The 17,563-nt window shown below is 41.0% G+C and overlaps 1 protein-coding gene across 2 annotated transcripts in view; it reads right to left on the bottom strand.

Annotated features, from left to right (window-relative positions):
* Positions 1-17,563, bottom strand: part of GSK3B (glycogen synthase kinase 3 beta) — a 148,456-nt gene that overhangs the window by 52,931 nt on the left and 77,962 nt on the right. For both annotated transcript variants that reach the window (XM_030020997.2, XM_030020998.2), the window contains exon 3: positions 11,963-12,046. In XM_030020997.2, coding sequence (XP_029876857.1) covers positions 11,963-12,046 — 84 coding nt within the window. The remainder of the gene's footprint in view (positions 1-11,962; positions 12,047-17,563) is intronic.

Here is a 17,563-nt window from a genome sequence, read left to right as displayed (position 1 = left end):
TACCTCTCCTGTGCTTGCTGTATTAACAGCTAGATCTTTCTGTAGAGAAAGACAATACATAAAGACTTTACGTGGATGGAGACAGTACAGAACTCCCAGGTCTTCAACTGGACTCCTTTGTCAGCAGCTCCACTGGCTAGGTATCTTAATACCCAAACCCAAACCTCATTTAGCTAAAGCAATTTAATAACATTACTGTGACTTAACATGTCACTTCAAGCACAGAGTGTGGTGTGTTACTCTCACAGTGCTCTCTTTTCCTTACCTGCCTCTGTCCTGCCTCAGCAAAGAGCAGCAGTCTCCAATGAGTAAAGAAATAGTACATGGTAACACACACAGAAATACACACCTTGAATACACAATATGTAAAGAACTGCTGGGTTTGTGTGTTGTTAGAAACTCAGAATTCAAGATCTCTGTTCACCATTACTTGAGAATAAACGCTTGTATTTTCAGGACATTTTAATAGCTCTTACCAAGATCTCCTAATAGGCCAAGTCACCTTGCAAGGCCCTGCCTACATCACTCTTCCCTACAAAAAAGATGCTCTTTTTTAATATCATTGCTTAAATGACAGTGGTAGTAACACCAGCACTAAGCAAATGCCAATGGCTCAGTAACTTGTATCTGCTCTTATGGCACTTCTGCAACAGAGACAAGGAGCAGCAGCCTCCGAAACCCTGCCTACGCCGACGCCTCTCCCAGTGCCACCCCAGGAACTAGGTAACAACATAAAGGAACCTGGGTACCAGGCTGGAGAACAAACTTTTTGAAATGGGTGAGGAGGGACAAGTACCAGCAGTGCAGAGGAAATACCAGACCGCTCTGGAACTCCATGGATATGCAAATGTATGCAAGAAAACAATGTCCTTGTATTTTAGCACTTTCCCTTCTGCAACAAGAGAAGTTCTTATTTCCCTGACTCTCACTTCAAGCCAACAAAAATCCACCATCACTTCTTCTTAGGTCAGAGCTTTCAAGGTGTTAATTATAAAATACAGAAGTTAAATGTCCTGAAAAATCAAAGTTAACTTATGCCTGGTAAGGCAACCTGTACGCCAAGAGAAAACAGTCTCATGAGTATGAATTTTTTTTGATTCAGTGGAGATAGAACCTGATGAATATGCTGAATGCTTGCCTCTTGGAGGATGGGAAAGTCTTATTGGTAACAAGTCACTGCACAGAGTACTCTCTTAATGAGATTGATTACTTTCATTCAAGGATTCATGTTCCAGGTATCAAAAGAATTTACATGAGAGAATAGAGACAGAAAAAAAAATGAGTAGAAATGGAATTACAGTGATTGCATTATCCTCTCATAGTACAAGTAAAAGGAGACATATAAAACAGTAATATATATGATCATTAAACCATGTCTATGCTACTTCACAACAGCAAGTTTTGAGAATTACAGAACTCTATAGTTCATACCAGCTTTTCTTCACTTTTCTCTCCTCCGTTTTTATTGTTATTTTATGTTCTGTTGGAAATGGGATTAATTCAATGGCATGACATAACACAAGCACAAAAAACCTCAAGGCACCTGAATCAGAGAGATAGAGGTTTTACACTCACCCACCAATGCTTATGAATTTTGATGCTATCCACAGCATTTGAACAAACAACATGGGGTTTGCGTGGTATTGCTCCTGTGTAAATACATATCACACATCACCTAGAACACGAAAGCACACGAATACCTTTCCCCCAGCCAACGAACAAGTTTTGATGTACCATTTGATGTACCCACCCACAACTTTAATATGCAACTATGAAGGCAAGGCTTATGGTGTTGGCTGTATAAGTAGCTGCATATTCCACTCCTACCACAAGCAACTGACACTTCAGAAGTGCTCTAAATGACTACTTTCATGAATTAAAGATGATTCAAGTGTTCTGACCTACCTCCTCCTGATGTCACCTGGCGCAAATCTGATAAACACTCAGAATACGGTTTCCAAGAGCCCGCACCCTTCTCTGTGAGCATGAACTGGATGAAAATAACATCCAAGTTACCTGGATTCCCCTGAACAAGATTCAGGACAAGCTAGAAAGCAGTCATGGCCTGACAAGCTCTGAGGATGATGTAACCTGGTTTGCCTACCTCATGCATTCCTCCTAAACACATATTTTTCCAGTGACCCAGATGTATTGCAATAGGAAACAGGGTTAGCTCAAAGAGCTTGCCAAATGAGGGCAACTGCTTGAGGATCAAGCGGGAGGATCAAGGCTTATCTTTCCATTACAGGAAGCCTTTTTCAAACCTCACCACGTATTCCACACATGACTTGTTTCCGCACTGCTGTTTCAAAATTACCGGGCTGGGAACAAACCAAGGTAACCTAACTGTCAGGAGCACTTCTAAAATGCCTCTATAGAGAGCAGAAAGTCCAGAGGAGACTGCATCACATAAATGACAGAAAGCAAACACAAGATGTCATTAAATAACTCACTTCTTACAGACCTTAGGATTGAATAGATCATTAGCTTTTCTCAGCAGGTCAAATGATAATGTGCATCCATGTTCTCCTCTGCTTGTTGCTAAGGTTATGACCGTGTACTCTTGAAAATAAAATAAAATAAAGGTGGGGGGCAGGGGGGAAGAGAGAGAGAGAGGGGAAAAAAAAAAAAAAAAAAAAGTGGGGAAAGCCAGACCCTGAAATACAGGATCAGTGCATTTCATTAGGATTTTGACTTTAGCAATGCGGCTCATATATCTGCAATTGCCTCAAATGTTAGAAGCTGCTTTTTGTCACCTGGCAGATAAATCCTCAGTTGACAAACACTGCTCTGAAGCAAGCCACAAGCAAAATAAAAGACTGCCTTGCCACTGAACTGCTCTGCACCTCCCAAGAAGTGACAATTCAGGCACCACTTCACTTTGGTTGGGAATGCTTCATATAAGTAAGTACTAATACAGACTATGCCATTATAAGAGGCATGAGAAAGACTAGGGCACAAGAGCCAAAACATTCTAGCAACTTAATTTTTTTCTTTGTATCAGAAATTGGAGATAAACCAGGCTGCAAGTACAACTACTCTAGCACATGAGCATTACACATTATGTGGCTGAAGACTGAGTGAAATTGAAAACATCACCCTACTGACACAAGAAGGGCTGCATGGAGGTCTCAAACTCTGCTTTTAATACTCTTCTCTCCTCCTAAGTAATTTGTTTTAAGCACCATCCAGTTGAGCTTAACTGTGGCCAACACAAAGCAACAGCTATTGAATTCAAAGATTCAGTCTTCTGGATTGTTACTTGTAGGGAAAATACAAATATCCCTTCTCTATCATCCTCCCCCACCTCAACAAACCCCAGATTAATCCTGAGTGGTTTCTACCAGCTTTCATTAATTTTTTTCATATATCACACACATTACATCTACTACGTGCATGTATAAACTGTAATCAACATTAGTCAGTCACAGTCCAAGTATTTCCCCTATTTACCACCAACACGATGATAGAAGCCAAGGAGGTCATACATGCCAAATGCCAGACTGAGGGCAAAAGGAAAAAAAAAAAAATCACAGGGCGTACTCTGAAGAATATGTCAGCACCTAGTAAGATGCTAGAAGTTCTCCTGCACTGTCAGTCCCACCTGGAATCTAAGGTATCTAGGATAAAAAGGTTAAGAAGCTATTCTGGGTACTCATTCTTCTAGGATGACTAAATTTACTGGTCAGCATTTGGAAAAAGTGATGAACATGCTCATTTAAATTTTCATCTCCTGGCAGATCAGTGTCAGTGCAGTGGTGGTTCTGGTGTGGTTTGCAGGTGGTTTTTTGCTTTTGTACTTTTTCTTTTTTTAATCCCGGCTCATTTAATTGAGCTAGTTTTCAGATGGACTCCATGTGATGAGCTGTATGAGCGTAACTGAGAGGAAATGAACAACACAGGAGTTTCTTAAACTAACTTCGCATTTGGAGAAATAAATGTGGAGCTGCACTCTGAAGAAACTCACTTTACCTGCCTATTCAAGCTAAAAGCACATACATACATAAGCAATAAACATAAAATTAAGGAATATGCCTCCAGAATGCACTTCTCCTTATTGGAATTATCCCAAGGCATCAGTAGTGGGGCTATACGAGGTAAATAAGCCAGTCAGTTTACTCAAGGGGATCATGTTTTCTTTACCTTATGACAGCACCCCATGGATGATGTTTCAGAGGTAGGTGCTACACACAGAGCTGTTACTGACAGGATGGCAGCTACGCAAGGGTTCTGTCAAAAAGCACTGAGGGAGTTGGAAAGCAAGAAAATGGATTTTAGCATTTCACGTGGATTATGCCTTCTTTCAGAGTGTGTTATTTAAACACCAGACTGTCAGCATGAGGCAAGATATGCCCTTCACCCTGGCTTAGCCATCTAGATTTAGACAACATAAAAGCTTCAAAGTCACACAGTTTTTGCCCTAGATTCAAAAAAAGGTTATTTTACTTTTACTTAAAGCTACAACCAGCATGTACTTTACACACGCTTATCAAGCGCCACGAGTGACCCACCTTCCTTCTCTTATCTTGAAGGCTGACATAGTACCTTAAAGATACAAAGACTTTGGACCTGCTTTCAAAGACAAAGTAAGAATTTGCAGCCTTCCTCCTCTAACTACTGAGTACCCATGATACACTGGAAAAATTTGAAAAAGCAAAAAATATTGTTGACCTTATTTGTATGAAGGAATGGTGACATCCAGTGGCCACATGTGCCTGTTTTTACTTGCAGTTTACAAACACATCCATTTCAAAACAGAGCTGTGGCTGCCACCAAAGTAAAGGAACCGTAAGCCTAGAGGTATAGCTGCAGTTTCACACAGGTAACTCCAGGGGGGTAAGAGCAGTTGAAGACTCAACTCCAGTGTTCAGAAAGATACCAATACTTTGTAGTAGTACTGTAAGTGTTGGGCAAAATATCTCCTTTCCTATCCCCTCACTGTTCATGACTGAGTTTGAGAACCGAGATCTGTCCCAAGACTTCTGTTCCTATACCTACTTGTCAAAACTTACCAAATTGTTCTGTAATGCTCATTACTCTTCAACGTAACACAGTCTGATGTTGGTAGGAACTGCCAACTGGGTCAGCTGTGATAGTAACTTAAGGGCAGAAGTCAAGCCTCCCAATATAGATCAGACTTAAGAACTCTCCTGGGTCTTGTTCTAAGACAATTGGTTTGCATTGTCTACCTTTGATCATTGAAAGAGTCTAGGTTATTAGGTGATGTGCTAAGCCTTTTCCCTTCATATATATTAAAAAAAAAAAAAAAAAAAAAAGAGACAACATTTTCTGTCATAGTTTCCCCCTTTAAAGAGAAACTATAGTAAAGAAAAAGGTCACTCATGAAGAGAATTTGGGTATGCCTGCCAATTCTTGTTTATTTTATGCCCTGTAAAGTCCTTAAGTTTTTAGCGTACTTCCAAGGAGAAATATTTCTATGAAGTTGGAAACAGCCACCCAGCATCTAAAAGGTGGGATTGATTTGTGATCTTTGACACAGGTGATCTGTGGATATTTGAACCACAGCTCCCAAGCAGGGACTGTGCCATAAGCTGGATGGAAGATGGCTGGAAGATGAAAATTAACAGACAATGTTGGGATGACTTGGCTGTCCTGCGTACCTTACCATAAAAGCGAAAAGCAGAATCTTTGGAGATTCACCGTTTTCTTGCCTGTATGCTACCTTCCAGACCAAGTGGAAATTTCTGAATTGGGATATATCCATGACAGCAAACTAGGCAAGATAATACACAATAATCATTCAAACTACATGCCTGCCTCAAGACAAACAATACAAGCTGCTTTCCGTCCAACACGGCAAGATGAGAGCAGTAGCTAGAGCTGGTAGAGAAATGACTTGGGAACAGAAGAGTGACTAACCAGATGTATTGGACGGTTCACTGGTCTAGAGACAAATCACGGAGCTTCCCGTTTCCACTGCATGCACCTACCACACTGAGGATCTAGCCACTGCTGCCTACTCCGCCCTTGCAAAGCCCTACTGCAGGCAGACAAAACTGCTGTTTCTATTAACACAACCTACTCAAAACCAGACACTGCTTATAACTACAACTAAGGAAATTCCCAGCTTGTTGCGAGCCCTAACAGCAGTAACTGATAATGATTATCTGATGACTGGTGCCCTTTCTGAAATGAGCTTGGCAGGCCTCAGGCAAGGACTACAGAGATACCAACATCACAAAACTCCTCATAATTGGCATTAATTGCTCCTTTGTTGACAGCACAGCAGATCTGCCAAGGATTAAATGGATCGTCGTGACTAAATTCATCTCTAGTGATAGCCCTTCAGCACTTTACTAGACTGGTGCAAAACATTCACATAGGCTCTGTCAATTCAAAGCTGGGCTCAAGGCTCTGTTAATTGAACTTTTTGTGCAAGATTTTTTTTTTTTTTAAACAAATTCAATTAAGAAACCAAATGGTTCAACTACAAGTACTCCATTTTAACAGGTAACAGAATGGATGGTCCTCACATGAGGACTCATCTGTACACTCCCACAAGAAAGGATGGTGATGTTCATGCCTCTTTGAAGGTAGAAGATATATCTCTTCCTAACAGGGATATGAACCTGGAGAAACACCAACCATTCAGCAAAGCCCAAACTTGCAAATCAGCCAGTTGCTCCCTTCTTCCAAATTTCTTCATTGCAGTTTAATACACTGCTGCCAAAGGGCACATGAGGTAGTGCACAGCAGCTTATAGATGCAGCTCAACATTTATCTCCTGCACATTTATTTTAAACCTCAGTCTAAGTCTATGGGAGTAAATTTCCATCCTGAGTCTGCATGGACTTTTGGCTGCATGCCCTTACAGCTATGGCTAAGTAAGACTAGAAATCAATTAGAGCATGCAGAAGGGCCAGCTCAGCCTCCAAAAAAGAGTCAGCACATTGCTTATTAGTGATCTCTCTGTGCTTCCATATATGCTTTCTTTGACCCCTCTGAATACCAAGCCACCTTAAAGGGGGGGGGGGGGGGGGGGGGGGGGAAGTTACGTAACCAAAGATGCAATTACTCAACAAAAACTGTATTTACTTTACTTTCATATGATTTGATGCAGGAACAAATCTCTCCAGTGACTTCTCTTCCTCTTTTGGGCACGGGTATGGATTGATCAGACTATTAAACACTCAAAAACATCCATATAAGAAAACCTGATAGTTATGAAATACCACAAAGAAAGATCTAAACCAGAAATAAAGAGGAAAAAAAAAGCAGGGGGGCAGGGATTAGGAACTCATTTCAGGTTTTACACAGCTGAATAATTTTACTCAGCAGCCACTGATTTAAGAAGTTAGCTCATGCTGTAAAACACTGGGGAACACTCTCAGCAAAGGAGCCAGAGGGATTATTCAGTATGTCCATATCTGCCCTCCCTTGGAGCATAGCTTAAAAGGTTCTCAGCAGAATTATGCTAAAAAAGACAGGCAGCAAGACCATCTATGTCCCTGTGCTTCAGTAAATCAACATCTACATTTATATATCATGCTAAACGCAAGGCAGTCCCTGAAATTAAGGAAAAGTAGCAGAAATCAAACCAGAAATGTACGCCTTCCTAATAAAGTCTGATCACCCAGTGGCAAGCTGACAGGCGAACCAGGCATCTTGTTCAAGACCTTATTCTAAGGCAGAATACCAAAACTATCAAACAGCATTGTTGGCTAGCCCTGTAATTCTGCCAATTTTCTCCAAGGATTACCTAAAACAACCACAAGTCACAGAAATACAGCACGGAAAAGACTTGTGACTACTTCCACCAAGTGAATCTTCCATACACAGCTCAGCCCATTATTTGGTTGTTCTTCCTTCCCCTCTGGTTCATTCCACCAGTTGTAATTACACATTTTGGACTACTGAAAAGCACATTACAGCTACAAAAAAGTCAGTGCCCTGCTATCAGATATCTCATACAGCTTCAGAAAAAAGAAGAAATCAGAATCTACTCTGGCAAATTCATTAAGGAAGAGTCTTTCAGAAGAACTGGGTTATCCAACAGGTCTGACAAATGTCTGTAAACTTACAAAAAAAAAGAATTGAGGAGGAAATAGTTTATAGAAGCAACCTGAATGCCAAGCCTGTCAACTGTCATGTTAATATATATTACGTGCTCTCTTTGAGCTCTCAAACTAGAAATCATTAGTCAAACATGATTAATACGTAGTCAGTACTCAGAACAACTTTTATATATATATACACACATATAAAGGTATAAATATACGTGCGCACATGCATGTATGTGCATATATATACACACACACACTCCTATATAGGATATAACTATATAAAGGAAATACAAATTCAAAGATGCTCAGACAAGAGGGAGTCACCCAGTCACAGAAAACAAGGGAGAAGAAATCAGTCAAAGCCATGTTTGATACAAGACTTCCATGCTGCTAAGGCTGGATTGCTTTTGGCAAAAGCAGGAAGGAAGTTTAAGTGAATGGGAGATGTAAAAAGGAGAGTTCATCACAAGGAGAAAGGAAAGATAGGGAGCTCAAACACTTGAACCAGTTCCACAGATAGCTCTTAGTAAAAGCTCTACAAACTAGCTACAACTTTGATGCAGTTAAGAAATAGTCTTACTAGCAAGTGTTATTTAGAACTGTTTTTCTATTCAGTGCTATTTTCTGTTGTTTCAAGTTTCCTAATCAAGAATTAAACCCCCTGTTTTCCTAGAATAAAGCCAGTTTTAAGGTTGCCCAGTGCCTAAAAATGCCTAGCAATTAAAATGAACTAAAGTGGCTATTAGGCACATAGCTTTCAAAGAGTGCCAGTCTGACTGGATTTGGAGAAATCCTTTGAGGTACCTCTAAATCGAAACAGATGTAAGCTTCTTGGGTATTAGCCAAAAAACAAAGAAAGAAAAGTCTCCAGGCTGAGAGACACTGGTGTCAAGCACCAGGGAAGAAGGGAGAAGTCTAAGGAAAGCTCCAGCTGGAAGAAACAGGTGGAGTGATCACAGCAGCACAAAAACCTTTATGCAAGAAAATGCTTGATATATAGGTATCAAAATTAAGTTCATTAGTGAACCATTTCATTAAACAGATCAGCAGTATAATAGTGACCTCTGAAATTTTCCCATCAGTGCTAGACTTGAGTTTATTAGCATAAACACAGATTAATGGCAGTGGAGCGTTAAATTCTTCATGCAGACAGACAACAATTGCAAGCCCCACTCATCACTATGCCACTGCACTCTCTGCTATACGTTCCTCGGATTTTTACATTGCTCTTCCCATTAGACTTGGTTTCAAGAATTGCTTTGTATAAAGCTCTGGGTACCTAACATCTAACTCTGCAACTGTTCCTACATGTCCTTCCTGGTTACCAGTGGGACATGACACTTTTCTCCCTTTTCCTCCACTCTCCAAAGAGCCAGCTTGATTATGAGGGTAATAGGAAGAAAGAGACATTATTGCTTCCCAAACTGACAAAAACATGAGAAGAAACATTATTCTTCCTTCCCAGATGAGCTTCAGAACACCAACTTGCTGCTCTCTAGAGCTTTTCCCAAACAGCAGCCAACAAACTCATACACAGTTATCTTCACATGCTGCCACCTACGGAAATATTTGCAAGCCAATTACGTATCATTTTGTACTGAACTGCAAAGAGACCTTGCAACCTGAACTGCAATATTAGGCTGCTGATGTTCTGCTGGGTGCACCTTTGCCCTAGGGACTAGTTCACATTTGTCCCATTTTGCAACAAGGTAGCAGTGGCAATCTCAAAGGCACAGAGCAGAGGCATGAAGAGAGAAGAGCAGAAAGTAATCCTAGAATCACAGAATGGTTTGGGTTGGAAGGGACCTTAAAGATCACCTAGTTCCAACCCCCCTGCCATGGGCAGGGACACCTTCCACTAGACCAGGTTGCCCAAAGCCCCATCCAACCTGGCCTCGAACACTGCCAGGGATGGGAATCCACCACCTCTCTGGGCAACCTGTTCTAGTGCCTCACCACCCTCACAGTAAAGTACTTCTTCCTTACATCTAATCTAAATCTACCCCCTTTCCATTTAAAGGCATTACTCCTTGTCCTATCACTACATGCCCTCATAAAAAGTCCCCCTCCAGCTTTCTTGTAGGCTCCCTTCAGGTACTGAAGGATGTGAAATGAAATAATGTGAAAGCAAGCTTCTCACTGAAGCATTAAGATTGACTGGCCATGGATAGAGACTGCATTTAGAAAAACAAAACTAATGTTGCCAAGAATCAGCCACATGGAGGTGAAACAGCAAAGTGGAAAATGCAGTCTCAAGCTCAACATCAAGTTAAAGATTTCCAAAAGAGTTTTACTCAAGTTACTGTTACACAAAGGCTCCTGGAACAGTGTTCTGAGAAGTTTTAACACTTCCCCTGTTTGCAGAAGGTTTCTGAAAGCCATTAGATAAGGCAGTTGTCTTCTGCTTGTCTCATGAAATTCTACTTCACTCTAGCCAAATTACAAGCTGGTTAAAAAAGCAAGCAAAAACCCCCAAATGAGCACAATACAGTTTAAAAAAACTACACTAGACTACCAACAAAACAGCAACAGCCATATAACACTGGAAATGCTTGCTATCGCCAGGCAAGGGTAAGGAAAGAAGGGGAAAGGCTGATGTGAAAAAATAATAAAAAAGTTAAATCACATTCTCCTTGATTCCTGCAAAGTGATTTTGCAAGCTTTCCATAGGCACAGGCAAGGCACAGGGCCAGGTCCCCCCCCACAAGCACCTCTCAGAGACATAACAACAGAGCTCCTCCAATTATCTCTCTGTGCACTGCACGAGACTGCAGCGACCTGCCACCAAAAACTTATCCTGGAGACGTCAACTCCTTCTCTAGCTCCAAAGACCATGAAGTGGGTGGGTTGCCTCTCCCATTCTGTTGACTCACTTTGTGACAACAGCAGTTAATAGCTTTCCAGTAGCTACCAGCTCTCAGATACAGTCCTTTGCAACACTGTGGACACATGCATACTAGCATGTGAAGACAACTAAGGATGTAATCTGCCTTAAAAAATGAAAAACTATAACATTTATATAAATTATCATATAATTTATATAAATATTTATAACTACATATAAAAAAACAGAGGAAGTTCAGAAGGTCATCTAGCCCATTTCCCCACCTCACAGCTTACATTAACTCCCATGCAGACCAGAAAGTTTTGTTGTTTTTTTTTTTTTTTAAAAACACTTCAGGGAGAGCCCTGCTTTAAGCATGAGGTTGGACCAGATGCCATCTTGAGGTCCATTTCATCCTGAATTCTCCTATGATTCGTAATATCCTGATACATACATAGACAAGGAAACTGTTATAACTTCACGTTAAAACAAAACCTTGTAACCCCTTTTTAAAAAGCCCAAGGAATTTTTATATCTAGACTGAAAGAAAACATAAATGGCAGTGCCTACGTCTTGAGATTTAGTAAATACAGTTATTTGCTCCTTCTTCTGGAGCATAAGCATTCTGACAAATGCTCCAATCACAGGATCATACATTATTCTCTCCTCTGGGCTTTGAAACTCAGCCTGTACTTGGAACAGATGCACAAGGAAGGGGGACAAGCATGCAGAGACCGGGTCTGGGAAAAGTCATGAGTGCTTTAAATCTACAGTGCTTAACGCTGAATCCTAGAAAACATACCTGCAGGTATGGAAAGGTAGTGCTAGAACGTACATATGAAGCCCAGCTGTACACCACTAAATTAAAAAAGAGGTGGTGAGTATCCAAATCTGTTACACTGTTGCTGTGCTACACTAATAACACTACTCCTCATGGACCACACACTTCCATACTGAAAAAGATCTGCTCCAACATGATCTGCTGGGCACCGCTATAGCATTTTCTCAAGGTTATCACGTCTACTATCTTCACACTCCTGTCTCTAGAAATTCAGACAGTTCAGTTATACCCCAGATGGCTACCAGGAGGCATTGCCTTGTTTTTCATTCTTACCTTCTCTCCACTAGAGTAGAAGAAATAACGCAATCGGACAATGTTACAATGATCCAACTTTCTCATAATCTGGAGCTCTCGGTTCTGAAAGGAGAGAAAAGCAAACAATTAAGGAAAACTCTTTTCTCACAAACAGTACTGTAATGTCTTAATATACAGATACAGGAGCTGACAAAACTATGAACCAAAGAACAACTAAAGTTGGAAAGAGGCAACAGCTTTCACACGTTTATTCGTCTTTCTTCCAATTACTTTATCACTGAGAATATTGACATCTTTGAGTACATTCTCCTTCTAAAATAATGGTCCACAATCCCTCACAAAATCCAAGAATTACCTACTTACTTTACCAAAGTTTCAGTGGTAAAAGGCAAGATGACATTTAACTTTCCATTTTTATTTTCTGATCTTACAATAATATAATATATCAGCCAGAATGGTTGGAAGCCTATCCCCCTTGAATACTGTAAAAATAATGTAAACAACGTAAAAGCAAACATAACATTTCCACCTACATGCCTGCCCTCTTCCACACTGCAAAAGAGGTTTGTGATGGAATATAATTTCCTGTACCATTCTCTTGGCAATACCAACAAAAAGCACCTGAAATTGAGTAGGCAACTCAGTTCCCACTTTCATTCAACCAAGGTTTATGCAGGTTTAAGCAGACAAGACTAACAGTGTTATTTTCCCATTTTGTATCAACCCAAAAAAGCTGTTAAAATAAAATCAGTTTGTTACATGCATGGTAAACTGGGGACTTTACTGCAATATCCACCATAACAGAGCCCTAAACAAATGAGGGATGTTATAGCCTAACAGATAAAAATGAGTGAAATGTTGAATTGCAGGTATGAATAAAAAAAGCAAGTAAAATTAGCACAGCTATGTTTGTTATACTTCATTCCACAGTTGTTGCTACAATACTCCTTTCTCCTATGGTCACATTTACACATCACTGTTTTTCCTTCCTCTATTACTATACAATCTGCAGCTTCAAACCCAGAAGGTATTCCAATTTTTACTTAGATCACAGGGTTGCTAATCATGCATCCTAACTAGCTAGGACCAATACGCTAGACAAATACACTAGTCCTAGAAGCATCATTAACTCTGGCCAATTTCAGGAATATTTGGGAAGAAAATTCTTTAGCCACCACCCATTTTTATACTGAAATGCACAAAGCTAACACCTACATTGCGCACTGCTGCTGTTGAAATAAGGATTTTGTATTCTATGTGTATCAGAGGGTCACTTACGGTGCCTATCACTACGATTAAAGCTTAACGAACTCTGCAAGAACCACTCAGAGCTTCTAATGTGAAGATGGCTACGAACTCTGCTTTTAATTCCTCTAAGCCATATAGCCTTAAAAAAAGAGAGGTGTTAGATAGGATGCAGTATCATTAATCCTATCATCCCTGCCACCCACTGACTGAAAAAATACTTCAGTATTAGCCAGCTCTTTACAAACACGAGTGACATCTCGCACAATTATCAGTTGGCAATAATCCAGCTAGTAGTTAAGGAGAAAGCAAGTCCTTCCCTGAGCCTGCCCAGCTTCTGAACAGATTAAAGCATAAGTCTGTTAGGTGCACACCACAACAGGCCTATTCTATCCTGAAGGATGAAGAGAGAAAGTCAGAGAAAGCTGGGAGAGACCTTTGAGGCTTTCATGTATCTCCTGAAATCCCATGGAGTGAATTTGTGAAAGAGGAATACAGGCTTCATCACATAACCTCGTCAACAGCCCTCACGTATCACAGAGAAAAGCGTTCTCCTGGTAGGAATAGGAGCTCAGATATTCTCCACTATTCATTCTTTATTAAATGCTATCCAATAGAAGTCACTTTTGAGTCACGGCTGGGGTTCCTGTGATGCATGGCACAGTTCAGACTTCAGACCGACAAAGACCGCATCCTCTCGTCTTGCCTGAACCACTTGCCACTGCTGGCTCAGTGGTGTCTCCCTGGACCTTACAACCTGGAGCAGATTTCAACTAGCGAGCCAAAGTAGGGATGGCTGTAGATCCCATCGGTCACCGAAACATCAGTTATGAGAAGAGATTAATTTCTCTAGTTGGCTTTTACAGTGCTTAACAGTGTTACTAGAGGACTGAACCTAACACTGCAAGCTCCAGCACCTCAACCAAAGTCCACCAGCAATTCATAGCACAATGTAAGGCAAGTCATTTCTTTCTTTCTCCCACTGGCTGGGAGATGGGAATAATACCTTTTATCTCATGGAATTACTGGAAGAAACACGAATACACTAAGCATTAATGTGCAAATATTATTTTGGCAGTATCTCTACTACCTCCTTAAAATACCCATATATACTCTAAGGTTATCCCTTCATGTTCTTTAGATAGTATGTATATGCTGATCGGATACACTGGGAAAAAAAATAATCAGAAGTTATTCTAACACTAGGCTGAAGTTATATTTATAGGTTAGTATCTCATCCTAGCACAAGCACAGTCTGTGCCCACTTTGATGCCTTCCACTCTGATCCATCTCCTTCTGCTCTCATCCTGACCATCTGCTGCAGCTGCACAAACAGTGCTTCAAGAGGTGCTAATATCAGGGATAACTCATAAACCAGTTACACAGTAACCTATATCTCGCATCCTGTGACTAGACATAAGGAAACAAATTTAAACTGTCATCTTAGTCAAATAGTCACCTCAGCCATCTTAAAACCAAGCTGACTTCTAATCACCACTCCCTGGTGGAGTTAAAACTCGAAATATTCCAACAGTTGCAAAGCTCGAATTGGATGTGGTGGGGGAACAGCTACTGATGTTCATGTAACAGAATGATGCTTTAAAGTATTCATTTTTTCTCAGATGAATACTTCAAGTAGTCTCACTTTACCATGTATTTCCCTGTATACATCTTAAATAACTAACAGCCTTTTCACATTATAATGTGGGCTATTAATTACTGGTGCACAAATGCACGGGGGGGGGGGGGGGACCAGATTATAAACTGGGAACCTTTAGTGAAGTGAACAGTGACAGATGTCCTACACCGAGTACAAGAGAGAAAATGCATGTCTAAATATAATGCAAACTAAAACCATTTAAAAACATGCTGATGAGAAAGGCTGACAGTGCATGATCAAAATACAGAGTGGATGAAAACGTAAAGCTTGTGCTTATCCTTAAATCATCATTTTTGTCTTCCAAGACACATGGATGTAAAGTCAAAGACTCAAGGAGGAAGTTGTTATTCTTTCCTGTTCTCCCACCCATTCACATGAAGAGAAGGGTTTAGTTTTCTTACTGAATGAAAGTACCAGGCCTGGTAAGCACTGAAGAAAGCAATACCCTTCAGCGCCAGCCTCACCACAGGAGAGGACCCAGCAGACTTCAGTTCACACGGAAACACACAGCTCCTGTAGCACACATTCCTCCAAGAAGCTGCAAACCAACAGGACTATGAACAGATTACTCAGCAAATTTCTGTTGCAGTTTGATTTCTTTATCCAGAATAATTTCTTTACCCAGAAGGCAAGGGGCTGCTGACACACAACTCCAGAAGACTGCTTTACGACCAGTGCATTTGAGCCCTTCCGACTACTGAAGCAAACCCAATGTGACAAAACCCTGGTCATCACTTCTGAAAACAACTTTCCTAGCCCAGACTGCCTAGATCTGTTCATTATATTGAAGAAATCTGGTTGCTCATCAAGGTTGAAGATTTGGTTAAAGATTGCCAAGACAACATCAGGTTTATAACTTCAAAGCATAGCCAATAAAGCTTATGCATGAAGTCTCATGCCTTCTCTCTGAAGTTACAACCCCAATTCCTCATAGCTGTGCGAATGCTGCAGTTGATATAAAACCATTAAAGCAAGATCACTTCTGCCTCACTACTGTAATCTGCTATTACAGATTAGGATAACCATCACCCCCCCGCTTCCCTCCCCATCCAGAGATTTCTAGAGCTATGCCAGTTCGCATTCATCATCCCCAACACCTGGATCTTTGCCTTTCCACCCTCCCCTACTTCACCCCCCCTGTGCCGCCCCCTTCTTTTTTACAACGGGGGATAAAATGACTGGATCATCAGAGATGATGCCTTATGGACTTGCAACTTCTGAAATGAACAAGAGCAAATGAAGGTGGAAGGTTTTGTACAGCTCATGTCAGCATGACATTATCAATATATACCCAATGAAGTGTAGAAATATCACCTGGATCCAGTTCAGAAGAGAATTCCTTAGAGTTTCCTTAGCTAAAGGGCATGCTGGGTTTTGATTTTTTTTTTCTTCTGAAATGCTTGTTTAAAGTCTCAACAAGGTTCTTTGAGGATTATGTTCAAAGCAGATGAAATGAGAGAAATTATAAATTTGTATTTTTGCCTTGTGTCACACCAAGGACATGTCCTGGTTCTTGTGAACGGGTAAGATTGTGTACATCTTGTCCTTTTAAGAGAGGACATCTTTTTGATGGAAAGGCAGGATAAGCTACCAATCTATTTCAACAAGCAACTTCAGCATCGGTCTTCTTGCTTAAATCAAGTAAGGCCAGCAACTAAAGTTAATGGTCATTTTTGCGCTTTTTGAACTAAGTTTTATTCTTCCTGGGGTAATACCTTCAAATGCTGAAGCTCAGTATCTCCTGTTCTTCTATCAGGTTGGGAAAACAGAAAATGAAGGGTAATTGTCACATGAACTCTGGCATTATAGATAGATGGGAGCAGCACAGGTAGATCCCAATTTCTCAGTATACACAATCCTCCTCCTCTTACACATACCATGTTTACAGCTCCCTCCTTTCTCCTGCTTCCATCATAACCTTCTCCACTCTACCACATTTCTTGTTGTTCAGTAAAGGTTTTCCCGCAGCGAAGAACCAGAGCAGGCAGCCATGAGCAGGCCAAGTTGGGGAAGAAACTTGTTTCCAGCGGGAGGCATGAAGGCAGTGATGAAGCAGCAACGCTTGCTTTTTTTCCCCCTGCTTCCTTCCACTTGAACAGCCTGAATGACTAGTCACCTCCACTCACCTTCACCTGCTGCACTGCTGAGCCTGCCCAGAGAACAGGCTCAGGCTGAGGCCCTGAGAGATTTAAAGCATTTTCATACAGCAGGAAGAAGCCTCTTTATCCTGACTGTCTCCCACCACAAGAAAAAGGCTGGACTCCAAGCACAGGGCAGCACACGAATGCTGACAAAGGTCTTTCAACGTGATCCTAGCCAGCTACGCTTAATGCCTCGCAGAGACAGCTGCTTGCAGAACATTTGAGCCGTACCTCCTAAACTCGGCTTTGTAAAATGTACCGAGACAAAACACTCCAGACCATAGAGGAAGCCATTGTACTCACTGTAAGCTGCCTGTGGTACAGGAATAGCACCTGACAGGTTACCAAGGGGTAGTGGGATCATCAAGATCAGCATATTTTCACTAATATCGTTACTAAAGCTCCAATCCTAGTATGTCTGGTTTATCCTAAGCTTAGTAGGACAGACTGCAAAATAAAAGCTGTACCACTTCTCTAAAAATTCCAGAAGCTGCCTGACCATTCCTCCAAAGGTGGATTTCAAACACCACCAATCGCAAGGCTACTTTTAACGCTGTCTTGCTGTCAGCAAAA

This window comes from Aquila chrysaetos, chromosome 7 (genome assembly GCF_900496995.4).
Source record: "Aquila chrysaetos chrysaetos chromosome 7, bAquChr1.4, whole genome shotgun sequence".
Classification (NCBI taxonomy): domain Eukaryota; kingdom Metazoa; phylum Chordata; class Aves; order Accipitriformes; family Accipitridae; genus Aquila; species Aquila chrysaetos.
Note: the sequence above shows the minus strand (reverse complement) of the source record. Positions and strands in the feature narration are given on the sequence as shown.